Source organism: Morone saxatilis, unplaced genomic scaffold (genome assembly GCF_004916995.1).
Source record: "Morone saxatilis isolate NCDOM2014 unplaced genomic scaffold, NCSU_SB_2.0 Contig24, whole genome shotgun sequence".
Taxonomy (NCBI): Eukaryota; Metazoa; Chordata; class Actinopteri; family Moronidae; genus Morone; species Morone saxatilis.
This window is the reverse complement of record NW_023339807.1, coordinates 16,439,637-16,455,589: the sequence shown is the minus strand read 5'-3', so window position 1 is coordinate 16,455,589 and position 15,953 is coordinate 16,439,637. Positions and strand designations below refer to the sequence as shown.

The window sequence follows — 15,953 nt, the reverse complement described above, 5'->3', positions numbered from 1 at the left end:
CACACACACTCTCTCTCTCTTTCTTATTCACTCATACACACACCCATGTCTGCTCATTGCCTCCCTCCCAGGAACATCAGAGGCAGAGCGACAGCCCCAGTTGGTGCCATTTACAGATCAAACACTGCAGAGTTTCAGCAGATCAGCGACCCTGACCTTCAACTTCCCCTCCGTCCCACCGGCACTTCCCCAAACCTTTTCTTCACAGAGAGGATGGACGACATTGTGACATTGTAAGTTGTTATGGCAATATAAGCAGCTCTCCCTTTATACTTCATTCATAGTGCTGTCAATCCATACTGCTTCAGCATGCAACACACACCTAATTAACACAGTGCCGCTCGCCAGTCCTCACATTTGGAGCTACACAATCACACATCTGGGACATCTGCCCTCTTGTATCGTCTGATTCTCTCCTCTCCGTTTTTCACACACACAACCACACACACCCACACACACACACACACACACACAAGCTGCAAACACTTCCTCTCCCATCCCAACCCCAACCTCCCTCCTCCTACCTGTGGCATCCTCCCCAGCCCCGCTCCCCCTCCTACTGCCACTATGGGCAGTCCTGTTTGCGCAGAGACAAACTCCAGCATGGGGGCCAAAGGACCCCAGGCCGTGCGAGGTGGCCTCTCCTCTTCATAAACCAGACCCTGCAGGGGCCGCGCCGCCAGCAGCTCACACAGCTGGGACAGCACTGTCTTAGGACTACTGTCATTCACCTGGGAAAAAAGATAGAGAGAGGGATAAAGACAGAGACAAATAGAGTTGACCAACTAGGGCAGTGTGTCTTGACTTTGTGTTATTCATATGGAAAGTGTCTGTAGTATGCATGACATGTCTGGCTAACAATACAAACTGTGGTCAAAGAGCAGAGCCAGACGCCCGCTCATTCAGCAAGGCCCACACAACGGCTGCAGTGTGCTGCCCATTCAGCTCAAATAATGGGAGTGAGTATGAATAATGGATGGTCATTGTTATTCCCTTCCTTCAAGTAAGCTGAATGAGCAGTAGGTAGATGAGACAGTGTCCAACCTGTAGCCAGATGACGTTAGCAGAGCCCCACTGGGTGACCACGCTCTCCCCCAGGGAGCCATATACCCGGCCGAAACCAGGGTAGAGCACCCTTCCCCCAGGCCCTGCCACCGCCGCCTCTGCCTGCACCGTAGCCCCGGCGTGGATCACAGCGATGTTGAAGTTCATCATGGCCCCTGCATCACGCTCCCGCGGGCTGGGCCGGAGCAGGAGGTGGGGAGAGGCGTCCACCAGACCTGCCCACTCTGCCAGGACCAATAGGAGAGAGAGAGTAGGTATGGCGACCATGGCAACCTGCCGAGGGGGGGAGGCAGATATATATCGCACTAAGAGAGGGTGCCTGAAAGAAAGAGAGACAGCAAAGAGAAGAAGAAGGTGAAGAAGAAGAAGGAGAAGAAGAACAAGAAGAAGAAGAAGAAGCAAGAGAAGAAGAGATTAAGTTAGACTCAGGTGGGTGGAGGGGGGATTCTATAATGTCCAGTACAGAGGACATCAAATCAAATCAGGAGAGAATAGGAAGGAGAACAGAAGAAGGAGGTTGCGAGAAAGAAAAAAAGAAGGAGGTGTAGACAGAGAGTGAGAAGGAAGAAGGCAGAAACTGATCAGAGATTGCATACTGGCAAGACAGGGTAATGAATTCTGAATCCAATCATGGAGTAATAAAAGTTAGCTTTGGCTGGAGAAAATACTGGACGTGGAGTATGGAATGCAGAGGGGAAAAAAACAATAGAGGGAAGGAAAGAAAGACAGAAAGAAGATGAAATGGGTGCTATTTAGGCTGCAGGCTGAGAGGGAACAATATGAAGAAAAATAGAAACTGGCCGTTAGAGGGAAGGAGGGTGAGAGGGAGAGAGAGTTAATAGCAGACAGAGACAAAGATGGGGGCGGAGGTGGTTATTGTGCTGCATGAATGATAACAACAATTAAGATTACTGTAAACACACTCGCCCTCACACAGCTGCATCCACGCACAGACACGCATGCAAGTGTTTGAATGTACTCACAAGCACACACTCTCGCAAGATAAATGCATGGCCACACTATGCCCATAGAGCAGCTTAATGATAGAGAGATGGGAGGGTTAATGCAGTACACACAAACATGGACGAACACACTCCCACAAACAACCACAAGGAAAGATAATGACTACCTGGGAGATAGCAGGGTTAATATGTGCGCCGCACACACACAAAACACACAGCACATCATTTTCAATTTACTTCTGGTGCCAACTGCCCTCCCTCCCTTTCTCCATTTCCTTCTCACTTTCTCCCCGCTCCGTCTCGTGCTCCGTCTTTTCATATTCCCCATCTCTTCTCCCAATTTTCATGGCTTCAGGTACCAAACACAATTGCATTGATTAACAGGGGCCCGCTGACATAATATTCCCTCTAAAGTCACTCTCCCTTTCTGCGCCTCTATTTCCCCTTTCCTCCTCTCTATGTTTTTCGCTCTGTCTTCATCCGACTCTCCTCTCTTTGTCACAGTCTGCCGATTCTTTGACCCTGATCAGTCTTTTGGATAGAAAAAGAAAGCGACAAAGAAAAGAAGAGAGAGGTGGGGTGTAGAAGAAAAAGTAACTGGAGGAAGGAGAGGAAAGGGGCAAAGAGGGAAGAAAGCTGTGAAATGAATAGAATGGAAAGGTACTATAAATACAGGGCATATGACTTCAGATGGACTGACTGATGGAGGAAGGAGGCCGGGTGGAGTAGGAGACCAGGACAAAAAGAAAGGATGAAGCCGGATGGTGGGATGGTGGCGTAAAATATGTGAGGAGAGTAGCAGGAAAAGCAATATTGATTACTGGGATGTGTATACGTGTTTGGCCTAAACAAATACACTCCCAAACCTCCTATTTTGAGTGACAGGGCTGTGAGCATGTGTGTGTGGTCAGGGGGCTACAGAGAAAAAAAAAGAGAGGCAGAGAAAGAAGGAGAAAGCAGTGGAATGAGATGGAATGAGGGGGCGAATGAGGGAGGCGGATAGATACGAGTAAGAAAAAGAGATGGAGGTGTGGAGAGATAGGGAGAGACAGACCTGTTAGTAGGAGAGAGAGAAAAAGGGAGAATGTAATAATGAAGGGGAGAGGGAGAAAAACAGGGCTTTGTTGTTGTTGTTTTCTTTAAGGCGAGGAAGATGTGGCAGGAAAGAATGGGAAGGACATAGAGACAGAGGGAAAATGAGAGAGCCAGAGATGAAGCTGCAGGAATACGGTACATCATATCATTTGGTGGAGCTGTATTCTACGGTGCTGAGCTCTGAGCCATTAACTGTTAGGCCCGTCACTGTATTTCACTCTCATGAGGTGTTTACGTTGCACTGCTCAACCAGCACGTGCCATTCCATCACAGTGAGCCTTGTTGGGAGTGTGAACACAGTGTATTACCACATGCAGCAGCCACTTTTCCTGCAGAGTGCACTATGCCTGTTATCGAACGTGCGTCTCACTGGGTGCACTACAAAAAAGCAAAGCATAAGTAAATTATAATCAAATCCTTACCTAAATATATCTTACTATATAGTTCATTATGTGTTCCAATTCTGCAAACTGAATCATAAAAAGGCATGCAGTGAGGGGGCTCACAGTACACAACACACACACACTCAAACACACACACACGCACAGAGGAAGAGAGAGGAGAGTGGGAGAGAGAAAGAGATAGAGATTACTGTTTCATTTCATTTGCTACCGTAAATGAATCTTTTGTTAAAATGCAAATGTTCGCATTTTAGTATATTTTTTCCCCTCCTAGCTTTAAAAACGATCCTCTCCAGTTTTTGGAGCTGCTTCTAATTCAGTAGAGTGTATACTGCATATATATTTGGCAAGGGACTGCCTACAACCCAGGGAATGTTTAAATTGGGATCAATTAATCAAAAAGTGTATAGAAGCCTGTTTTCCCTGAACAGGATTCAAGGTAAGGATTCAGTTTGATTGAGACATGCATAGTAATGTGAGTGCTTTATTAGGAGCAATGCCAGGATCCAACCATCACATGGTATTGTATTATTTGGAAGATAAAGTGTTAAGTTTTCTTATTTGGGACATTGTGTTCATCACCAGTGCGATAAATATTGTAATATATTATTTTTTTGACTGTGACTGCACTGAAAAAATGTGGAATATAAAACCTTTCAAATTTTATAAGAGTACTTTCTTTGATGATTCTCTTAGACTTTAAAACTTTGAATTCGCCACGGTGCACGCACCTTCTATAATCATTCTCTGTCTAAATCATTATATTATATCAGCAGTTACACTTAAGTATTCGTATTGTACATTGTTGATGTCTCAATTTGTCGATCACTTTAAAAAGTAGCTTACTGTATCTACAGTGTAATTATTTTTCCCGTTGAGCCTGTTTAATTTGTATTTTTAAACAAAGAAAGTGGCATTTACAGCACCACGGAAGCTTGCGTACATGCCAGCAACTGTTACAAGCAAACTAAAAACACCTTCAGGAATATTTAGAGTACTTAAGAGCAGGAATATTCTCAGGCCGACAGAGACAGCTAATCAAGAAGATGAGAGAGAAAACATTCACACAGGCAAGCCAGTCTCCTCTTTCTCTTCTAAAATTGCCAGTACTTCCCAATCAAAACACATCTTATCATATCTGCTTAAATATTTCACTTACACTGCATAATGTGCTTACTGTGATTCCAAATGATTTCCTATAGGAACTGATGTCTACTGTAGGTGCAGCTTTTCAAACAACACATTTTTCAGTTGTGTGTTGCTGAAGGCAGTTCAACTACTTTGACGATATATCCCTCTATAGAGAATTACAGTGCAACCTATATTATTCCCCCAAACACCAAAGAGACAGAAAAAACTTGTATAGCCTCTAAACACAAAATGAAAAATTGATTCTCGGTGTCAGTGCGATGGTAGGAAAACAATCACAATGTTTAAGAGTATCAGATCCCCTCCTTCCCTTTAACTGTACATGCTACAGCTGCAGCGAGCGCCTGTGGTGACTCTGGAAGAATGAATCGCGAGAGAGGAGGGAGCCGCTCTGGGTGGAAGTCGGTTTCTGGCATCCACGCCTCTCCGAGCGCCTCTCCCACTGAACTCCAGTAAAGGCAGCGTGCCAGACCTTGTGCTGCATCGGATCTGCTGGGGAAATGTGAATGGGGGATGGAGTCTGTGGAGTCTGGAGTGTGGAGTTGTGGAAGTGCAGTGTTCAGCGTTGTGTTTTGCCCACATCGGAGCTCTGCTGCTTCATTCCAGTCTGTCATGCAGAGTAATGGACCTGCTCCCTGCTGCCTATGGCACAGGCTGCACTGAATCAGCCCAGGCAGTTTTCCATAGCCAACACAAAACATCTGAAATATATGCAGGCTAATATATAATCTACTGTACACCATTAGAAGAAATTGCAGCGTCTCTGTGAGTCACTGTAAGTGCCTAGAATAAGAAACCATCTCCTGAAGATGAAGACACTTTTTTTTTTTTCATTCGTCCACATTTAAGACCGCAGTGTGCTCGAGAACACTGCTGTATGTAGCCTTTATAATTTCCTTGGGTCCATAGCTGTACTATAGTGAAAGATAAGATAAAGTACCAGTGTGGTGCCCACAGTGTGCATATATGTGAGTGTATCAATGTCTGTGTGTGTGTGTGTGTCGTGCGGGTAATATGGCAGTGTGGGGGAGCAGAGGAATGAAGAGAAGAGTGCAGCTGGAGCTCAATGCTCCTCGTGTTAATTGGCCCATACTTCAATCACAGCCACTGGAGTGTGTCCTCTCTGACGGAACATATCCTCTCTCCCTCTCTCTTTCTCCCTCTCCCAATCTCCCTCTCTTTCTCTCTCACTTTCTCTGTCCTGCTGCACTTGTTCACCCACTCATCCACTCGATCACACACTCTCACTTGACACGCACACACACACACACACGGACATAAGCATGCTTGCAGACACTTCCTCACTCAGTCTGTCTTACTCACTCAGTCACTTGATTTGGTCACTTGTTCATTCATCCTTTCATTCATTCATTCAGTCACTCTATCGCCTCACTCTACACTGTCTCACTTTCACTAACTCCTCTTTCCTCTTTTTCTCCCTCTCTTCCCACAACTCCTTGCCTGTTTTTCCCCCAGCCCTCCCCCATTCTTTCCTTCCACACATGTCTTTGTCCTGTACTTCTTTCACCCTCTACTTCCTCCCCTCCCTCACTTCCTCTCTCTTCCTATCTCTCTCTTTCTCTCTCTTTGATCCCTGTTGAGCAGAAGAGCCACCAGGCAGGCGAGCGGCTCTTGTTCCCATTGTGCATAGTGTGCAGAGTGATCGGCAAGTAGCGCAGCGTGCAGCAGCAGGGCGTACAGTACGGTGTGTTTTTACTGCATGGCTGTAAACAGCAGTAGTAAAGCCTAATGCTGCTGCTGCTGCTGCTGCTGCTGCTGCCGCTGCCTCCCTCTGTCTTGATAGCCGTGGCCATCATAAGCTATTCTAGTGACAAAGTCGGAGCCATCTATCAAACCCTCCTGACACCAAGGTCCTCACAGGGAAAGGCAACACACAATGTTTGTATATTACACATGCCACAGGCTGATAACCAGATCAGAGCTGGTCGCTTTTATAAACTTGGCACCATTTTTTATGTGGAACAGTTAAATTTGAGGGGCTAGCTGATATGGAATATGGAATGAAAATTAATTGTGGTTAACAAATTTAAGACAAATAGAGGACGCTTGCACACACACACAGGGGAACACAATACTCTTTCTGTTATTATGTTTAACAAATAAATACTGTATCCGTTGTAAAATGAAACTGCACTGTTTTATACCTCTAGGCCTTCACATTTTCTACCATATCTACTTGCAAATTCAAAAAATATTATTTTATAAAAACTGTAGTGTACAGGAGAGGGGGAAGTGAAATCTCCGCTGGGTCTGCATGACACTCGTTTCTTGCTGGTAGTCTCCATTTGTCCTTTCTGTTTTTTGTAACCTTTTACAAGAGCAAAATGAAACAGTCACCTTGACATCTCACTTTGATGTTTCGTTACAGCAAAACGGCATTTCATTTCTGACATTTCAAGTCCCTATAATTTCCATGTGGTCGTACAAAACTCCCCTCACTCCAAGGTTCAGAGTATCTTGCCTTTAATTCAAATATTTTTTCATGGGTTTGGATTAAACACTTCTGCCAAGAGACAGTGTCAATTAATTGGACTTCACTTCCGTACATTCAGGGGATAAATTTCATTACTTGAATGGGAGGACACTCCTTGTTTCTCTTCCCTCTATGGCTTGATGGAAATGAGATGAATCTGACCCTGGACCCTGCCACAGTGTAGCACTGACAATTCTCTGACCTCATTTTTTAACAAAAAAGAAAATGTCTTAGTGCTGCTACCCACTGTGGTTTCTGGCACGTCAGACAAGAAAAGCAGTGACTGGAAATCACATCCATTACAGATGATTATTACTGAAATATTTGACATCCCCACATCTCATCTCTCTAATTCATAGCATTCAGCTCAGGGTATATAATCACCTAAGTGGAGAATGTATTTAATTGTACTTTAATATAACCTCGCACATGTCTAGTAATTCCTTGTAATGCTCAAATATGAACTCATGTAACCTGAGAGAAAAATCAGCTGATAAAAATAAGGGCCTGTCAGTTGTTTCATTTTGCTTTGTAACACAGTCTGGGCATCTTGAATTATTCACTTGAGTGTGTATGTGTGTTTGTATCTTTCAACCCCTTGTCATTCATGTAATCCTCAGGACATTGCAAGCTCTCTCTCTCTCACACACTCACACTTACACACACACTATATTTTTATAGTTACACAGACTGCATAAACTACATCAATATGTGTATGAATGATGCACAGAAATATTTCAGTACTGTCTCTATTTTATCTTCTCTCTCCTTTACACACACATACACCTACACACATACACATCCATTCAGAAAACATCAGCTACAAATGGTTTACTACCCTCATAAGTGTTTATCACTCAGGTCATATGCTTTCATGTGGAAAGACCAGTGTCTGGGGATCTTGCATCAGGAATTCACATATCAAAATGTAGAGTATGTTTTCAATAAGCTTAACTGGCATATACTAACTCGAATGAATAAAAATGGTTTTGTAAGGAGACTACATAGTTTGTATGCCCACTGCCAATGCTTGTATAATATAAGTGCTTACTTTAAGGCCGGCCAAGGAGCAAGAATATTTCATTTCCCCACCTCACCATCTAATACAGTGAGGAGCAGAGGTCTGCAGCGCTGCTCCCTGGCCAGCCCCCTCCGCTCCCAGCTTGACGATAATACCACATAATTTACTGGTTTTAATGTACATATAAATTGTTTGTTGTTGCTTTTCTTTCCAAATCCTCTGTCAAAATGTCCTTACAACGCACGACCTGGGGGATTATCTTATTGTTTGTTTTAAAAGGAATAATTTCTCACTGCTCAACCTTTTACAAGCATCCAGAAACTCTGAGGGCTTTGTGTTTGGGGAAAATTGCTTCAATATCACAGCGCTATCAATGCAGTGCAATCATCTAAGAATAAACATGCATTCATGCTGTGTATTTACATAAAGTACTGTACATTCATGAATGAAATGCTTGGCTGATTGTTGTTCTTAAAAAAACATTGAGATTGAAATCGGGAACAAATTGGATGAGAGATTTTCAGCAGATGTGATGAGACAGTAGAAAATAAGTCTGGGAATATTCAGAATTTAGTAGAATCATGTTAAGGCACGGAACAAATACTGTGTTTTTTAACAATAACATTAAATGGATTATTTTCTCATTCCAATCTTGAGCCAGTAGTCGCAAAACCACAGTGTTGCTCCACTCTGCTTGCACCAGCGCTTCCATTAATTCCCTCATTGATTGGCCAGACACTGGGATCACCTAGCCAGATCTAAATCAGTCACTAATTAAAAGAGCAAGATGAAAAGCAGCCGACACTGCAGCCCTTCAGGACCTGTAAGGTGAAACATTCTGTAACAACTACAAACTAGGAAGCTGCTCAAGACTCTTAGCAGAAAAAAAAGCACCTAGTTCTGCATAGTAATGACTCACAATCTTATTCCGAGGATAAACAGATTAAACTGGTGTGGGAAACCTTCACTGATTACTATCGCTCCTTTGAACAAGGTCATGCACAGGCAGGTGCAAAAACACAATCACCAGCAGAAGTGACTTTACACGTATGGATGTATGTGTACAGATACTCTGACACACATAACACTCGGCCAAAAATCTTATTCAAAAACATTTTGAATAAGAGAGAAACGGTAAGCTAGTCTCCGGTGCCACATGTTGCTGAGTCTGTCTGCTTCAAACTAATGCTCCAATGTTACAATGTTGTGTAAAGGTTTGAGTTTCATTCACAGCACATCTGGCTCTGCCCCCGCTCATAACCAAAGGTGTTAGAAACACTTCTGTCAGCCTATCCTATAAACGTTGGTGGATCAGTTTAGCTCAGGAAGTGCACTCCCATGCAGACAGAAGCCCAACAGGGGAGAGGAATTTGAGGATTGAGACCAGTAAAGGGTTTTTTTTTTTTTTTTGGAGCCTTGGATGATTCTCAAGAGTAAAAGGTGGTGAGAGGTTAGTGAAGGGAATGTCAGAACCCCGTGGTGTTGTCTTCACACAGACAAATCCAGAAGCCCACTTATCCTGTGATGTTTGTTTCCCTGCAACACATATAAAATATCTGTCTTCTCCTGTCTTGACACATGAAGCAACAGTATCTCATCAAAGAGGTGTTCAGTAGTCTGAGATGGCCACGGCTCTTTATGATGGTTTCACTTCATATTGTACAGAACGTAATTACGAGCAGCCGGGAGGGAAAAACTGTTCATGTCATGAGATATCAGAAATTTCTGACAGCTATGATTTTCTACTTGGAGAAAAGAACTACACAAGTGTACAAAAAAAAAGCGTCAAAATGGCTGCAAAGCCACCATCGCTGGCAGTTACATCTAAATAAAATCCCATTTAAACACTAATACAATCGATTCAGCTTGTTCAAAATAAGCTAAATACTGTTTGTTTGCCTCTGGTTTACTTGTTAATGAACCACTAAATATAGGTAGCACAATAAATATAGCTAATTTAGGCTTAATTTTATTTATCTGGTGTGACTAACCATCTTGGAATAATGCATGAACGCTCCCAAGTTGAAATAACGAGAGATTTTTCCGTTCTAACCACTCTGCCAATAAGGCATTAATGCAGCATTAGTAGAGCACTAAGACATCAGTGATGATTCAACATTATTAAGTTTTAGAAAGCACACAAAATGACAAACAACACACATGAGCACAGTACGTGGATGCACATGCATGCATACAGCGCATACTCAAAAAAGAGTGCATCTTCGCAGAGTGACACTCCAGACAGTTGTGTGATTGCGACTGTAATCAGCAGTCTCAATATTTGGGTATAGATGACACAGAGCATCCAGTGCCAACAATTGATCTTCTTGCTATTTTCCATCACTGCTTGGTGAAAAATGTGTGAATGAGTGTTTCTATTTCCCAAAGCTTGAAGACTTTGATAGAGAATATGCCACAGTTAACACTGAATAGATCACATAACAATCATCTTGATGAGCCCGATCAGCACCAGACCAAGGTTGGGGTCATTTATTGGCTCATTCGAAAAAAATTTGATTGAAATTGCCATTACATAATTGAAAAGAGAGCATTCACTCCTAATTACCTTTCAGGAGATAGACTAAAGAAGGATTCAATGTGAAAAAATGTCCAGTTGGAATAATAAAACCTCACAACCTGAACTGAGAACAAATTAATCCTGACCCTGAATCAGAATACCTGAATTCCAAGTGTATTGTACATTTCGGTTTTTTTTTTAGTGTCAAAAACCAGGAGAGAATCTGCAAGGCTGTCTCAAATCACAAGGCCAGTTATAGAAGCTGGAGCTATTTACATGCAGAGATGAAGCACATTAACACAAGCCCAGGAACATCAAACTATCTTCATCAGAGGCTTTCTTCCATCTCTGCGCTGACGTTCCCTCTTCCTCCCTTGTCTCCCCCTCCTTGTTGTACTGTAGATAACACGCTGTGCAAATTCCATTCAGGTGCAAACACACATATTTGCATTTGTAACAGCTGTATAGTCGGCACCTGTTTATGAAGGAATTCCACATTCAAACTTGAAAGAAAATAGAGCAAAGCTATTTTTATATTAAGTGATAAGGCAATAAAACAGATTCAACTTGCACCTGGTACCTGCACCTAGTAAATCCAGCACAGTCACTCCAGTACAAAGCCTGCTATAAATGCCAGCTGCTGGGTTCTTTGAGAGGAGAATGACAAAGGGTTTTAACAAAGCTGGCCCTACATGCAGCGCAGGTAAGTCTCACAGATCAGGAGGCATGACACAGCAGCCCAGGGTGACATGCGACATGGGCCGGAGACACAGGCTAACATAGTTTTTATAAATGCCCCCATTTCCTCTTTTTAATAACCACTTATGCTGTCATTTCCTGCCCCATCCATCATCATGAAGGACCGCACCACACTGCTACAAAACGCTGCACGCCGCAAAACATTCCTACACATCTCTCCATCTTCTTTCATTATTTTTCTTCATCTTCCTTTCCTCTGTGGTGTGTGTGTATGTGGTGTGCACTCAAATGTATATATACAGTACAGTGTCTCTAAGTGTGTGGATCCCCTGGGCAAGCTCCCGAGGTCCTCTCTCATCCAAAACTGTGACTGGTGTGTGTGTTTGTGTAGAATATGCTATTCATTGTGTGTGTATTTTTGGGTATACTCTCGGTGTGTGTGTCTGACTGCATACCCATGGGTATCTGACTGAATGTACTTTTTGAGAGTGTGTGTGTGACTGTGTATTGCATGCAGCCATGTGAAGCTGTGTGCCTGCTAGCTGCCTCCAGACTTGTATTCCCAAAACAAGCCGCAGGGCTTTGGCTCAGGTTTGTGTGTGTGTGTGTGCGTGCGTGCGCACCTGTTTGATAGCGACTGTGTGCAAGAAGTGCACGCTAAATTCTCCCTCTCTGTTGTGTGCGTTCATACCTGTCTGTGTGATTTTGTTTATGAATGTGTCTGTCTACCAACCTGTCCATCTGTCTGTCTGTTTCCATCTCAATTTAAATTACTTCCTGTCATTCATTCTACAGTTTGTGTTTGACTGTCTTTGCTAGTCCTGTTCCAGAGTTGGGCTGAAACTGGGCTGGGGGCGGCACCTCAGGGTTGCCAAACACTAGCAGCTGCCACCTTAGTGGAAAAGAAACCCTCAGATATGGAGTTCAGATGATAGTTATAAGTTTCTACAGCATAATGATGTTGTTTATTGTCATACTGTACCATACTTCATAATGGAAAACTACATTTTCCTTACATACAAAACAGCACTTGATCTTCCCCCAGAAACTGGTTACTCCTGTAATTTAGTATCTGAATGCTGCTCTTCTCATTCTCTGAAAGACACAAGACTTTCTGAAAACTTGGTGGTGAACCGAGCTACACAAATTATGGCCGGTTTCCCACCCTTGAACTAGATGTTTTTTTGTTTTTCCTACAACTTGTCATAATCAAATGCATCTTAATGTTACCATTACATCTAATTATTCGTAGGTACTTTGAGTTGTCACTGCTAGCTTGGCAGCTGTGAAAGAAGCCATCAGCAGAGATTTTCTGTACCTTCACTAATGTTCAAATCAGAATGTATGACAGCTATGAAATATGTTTCTGTCACTAAGTTCAACATTATTTTCTTAATGCTGCATGATGTAAAACTTGAAATTTAAGTACATGCAGTAAATAAAGGAGTTTGTGAGTCTTCTCTACTAATTCTTATCTATATACTACTGTAAGTAGGGCTGCAGCTGACATTTTTTTCATTATCGGGTAATTTGCAGATAATTCATCACTTAGTCCATTAAATTTAAAAAAAACTGTCAAAACATGCCCTCATGCCATCCAAGGATATGTCCTCAGATTGATTGGTTGATTGATCTCTCCACAAGGTCTGACTGACTTGACGCACATCAGCAATCAAACGTTACTGTCTTTGTCACTCAAGCAACCTTTGCCTTATTTCTTCAGTCTTTAAAAAAGGCAAAATATACTGTCACTGCTAATTTATTCTAAACTGTCTCTCCAGTTGTGATGTGTGAAAACCTTGTTGTATTAACTGAGAAAAGTTTTGTTTTAAGGCGTCACTGAGCTGCTGTTTTTGCCTTTATTGGTGTTTACGATCATTTCATGTTTGTGCTTCACTCAAAAACAAAATCAGTTCATGCAGCAGTTTAGACTTTAGTACAATTTAGTACTTAATTTTAGTCGATTTGATAAATTGTGTCCCCTGTGGATTTCAATAGAAGGCATTATTTCCTAAAATTATACGGATTGATTGTATAAAATATTGATTTGCAGTTAATTAATTTGATTTATCGTTGCTGAGAATTACACTTAAGATCAAAACATCCCATGTCACATGACGGCCTCACCACCGCCCTGTGTGTGCAATTCTTGGCTTGCCACTGCTCCAGGCCAAAGTGAATATGCAACACATTCATCAATACAACCCGGGGTAGAGTCCAGAGAAGAACATCGGGAGAGGGGAGTACTGTAATCGCTCCAAAACACCAGCCTCTGATCTCGTTAAAGACTAATTGATGTTCTATGTTAACGAGCTTTACCTTAATTAGTGGTATTAAAAAGAACAGTGGGTGCAATGTGTGAAGAGAGGGTGGGAGAGGGGTTTGGGTGGGCGGCAGGATTGAGGAAACTATCCACTAATGTTGCATCAAACAACTGATGAAAGGGGAGGCAGGAGAAAAGAGAGGGAAAAGGAAACTGTGCAGAGGAAGTCACAGGTTGCAGGGGTGAGGGAAGAGACGGAAAGGATTGAGGCAAGAAGAAACAAGGGGATTGGCAGTAGAAAAGAGAAGACAAGCGAGGGGGGATTGAGCTAAGCTTGAAGGTTTTCTGTGCAAAAGTCGATGAATCAATGGGGTGAAATTGATGAAGAGCAGGGGGTTGGAGAAAACAAGCACACAAATGTTGACTCTATTCCTCTCATCTCTTCTCCTGTGCCTCCCAACCATGTCCCCCCTCTGATATTCAATTCCAGCCACCCCTCTCTTTACTCTCCCCTTCGTTCTGCTGCCTTTCCAATCTCTCACCCCGACTCTCCCCTCATGCCTTCTCTCCTCCTCCTCCTCCTCACACCTTCTCTCATCTCTTGCTCCCTCCACACCTTCTGTCTCTCTCATCACCTCTCCTCTTCTCTTCCCTCACCCTCCCCTCCTGTCTACCCCTACTCACAGCTGGTACAGTACAGATCTCTCTGGGCAACTGTACGACAGATCGGCGGAGAAGGGGGCTCTGCTGACACTGAAGGCAACACTGTTACGGGCAGCAGTGCATGCAGTATGCTGCTGCAGTACGCCTGTGTATAAATTTCACAAGGCTTGCGAGGGAAAGCGATAAACTGAGCGGAGCACGTCACCTGTGGGTGAAAAGAGCTGATTGAAATGGATATCAGCTAGAGAACTCAGCTGAGAGAGGGGAGAGACACACCAAACACCCCACAGAAATAGAAAAACAAACAACACATTAATTCCAATTTCCATCTGGATAAATGCATTCAGTGGCCTCAAAATGCAGGCCAGTAAATTTGATCTTGCACTCGCAATCACTGCAGCAAATCTGCAAGAGAAGCAACACTGTGTCTCTCCATTTTACAGGTCAACAGCATGATCTTCTCCTTTGGTGGTCTCTGGTGGTCCAAGGCCTTTCTGTTTTTTCAGTGCTCATGATGGAGGTGGTTTGTGTTTGTGCCTGTTATTCATTTCCCCTCTATATTAAACTCACGCAAGGCCAAAACAAAAGTTATTTGGACACCCAAAGGGAGGGTGCACATTTAGAAATTTACCTACAAAGTGAAATCTCTCACACGAACACACTCCTTCACCCAGCTGGGGGGGGGGGGGGGGAANNGGGGGGGGGGGGGGGAAACCGCCCGTTCCCGCTGTCTGAGAGTGTTTGAGGCAAGTCAGCCCGTTGGGGAAGATTCCTCGGTGGTAACAGAGGGATAACTGTGCGCTGCCATACGCCCAAATATTCAGCGTATCGGGATATAAATAGATCAAGAGGAAAAACTGATCGGCAATCTTGCGGGCTTAGCGGTGGCTATAGGCGAGCAGGCAGACGCACTCACGCACACACACGCACTAACATTGACCACGCAGCCTGAGAAAATGAGCATCAACAGATATGATCACCTCAATTAATACATCCGCAGCAGAGTGAGGGGGGAAACTGCAGCCAGCGCCGGTGTTTAAAGACTTAAACGGAACCAAAACTCTGTCTTTATTAATAATGCATAGAAAATTCCTGGCAGACAAAATCATAGCCTAAAGGTTTAGTCTATATGATTAATTGAACTACCGGTAATCTGTGTGTGTGTGTGTGCACTGGAATATGTATGCCGGCTGCTGTTGAGCAACCTATGCGTTAAGGAGCTAAGAGCTTGTGAGTTTTCAGGCGCAGCAATGACAGAGGGGTCAAAGCCCCGGTGCGCTGGCCGTTTCCACCTCTCCATCCCCGGCCATCCATCTCTCCATCACGAGCGGCCGTACAGATGCCGACACCCGAGCCCCCTATTCCTGTCTCAATGACGCGTAGCACCCTCTCACTGCCCGAGCCGCAATTAATCTAAGCGGTACAGAGTCGGTGTGTGTGCGGGGTGAAAATGCCTCCGCACTGCAAATATCATTAAAATAAATGTACTTACTGTTTTTCACCAGCCTGTCCCCCCTCTTTTCCTGCGTCCCTCCATCCTTTTTCACATCTTCCTTTTTTGAGGTATCCGTTTTGCGGGTGTCCCCCCCCCCAACCGCCGCCGCCGCCACCACACACACACGC

At 43.7% G+C, this 15,953-nt stretch overlaps 1 protein-coding gene across 1 annotated transcript in view; it reads right to left on the bottom strand.

Annotated features, from left to right (window-relative positions):
- LOC118335762 (glutamate receptor ionotropic, NMDA 2D) overlaps positions 1 to 2,374 on the bottom strand; it is a 30,289-nt gene extending 27,915 nt beyond the window's left edge. The window contains exons 1-3 of the mRNA XM_035672188.1: positions 2,311 to 2,374; positions 1,045 to 1,289; positions 525 to 731 (exon numbers count right to left, since the gene is read on the bottom strand). Of these exons, the coding sequence (XP_035528081.1) occupies positions 525 to 731; positions 1,045 to 1,289; positions 2,311 to 2,374 (516 nt within the window). The remainder of the gene's footprint in view (positions 1 to 524; positions 732 to 1,044; positions 1,290 to 2,310) is intronic.
- Positions 2,375 to 15,953: the final 13,579 nt, after the last annotated feature.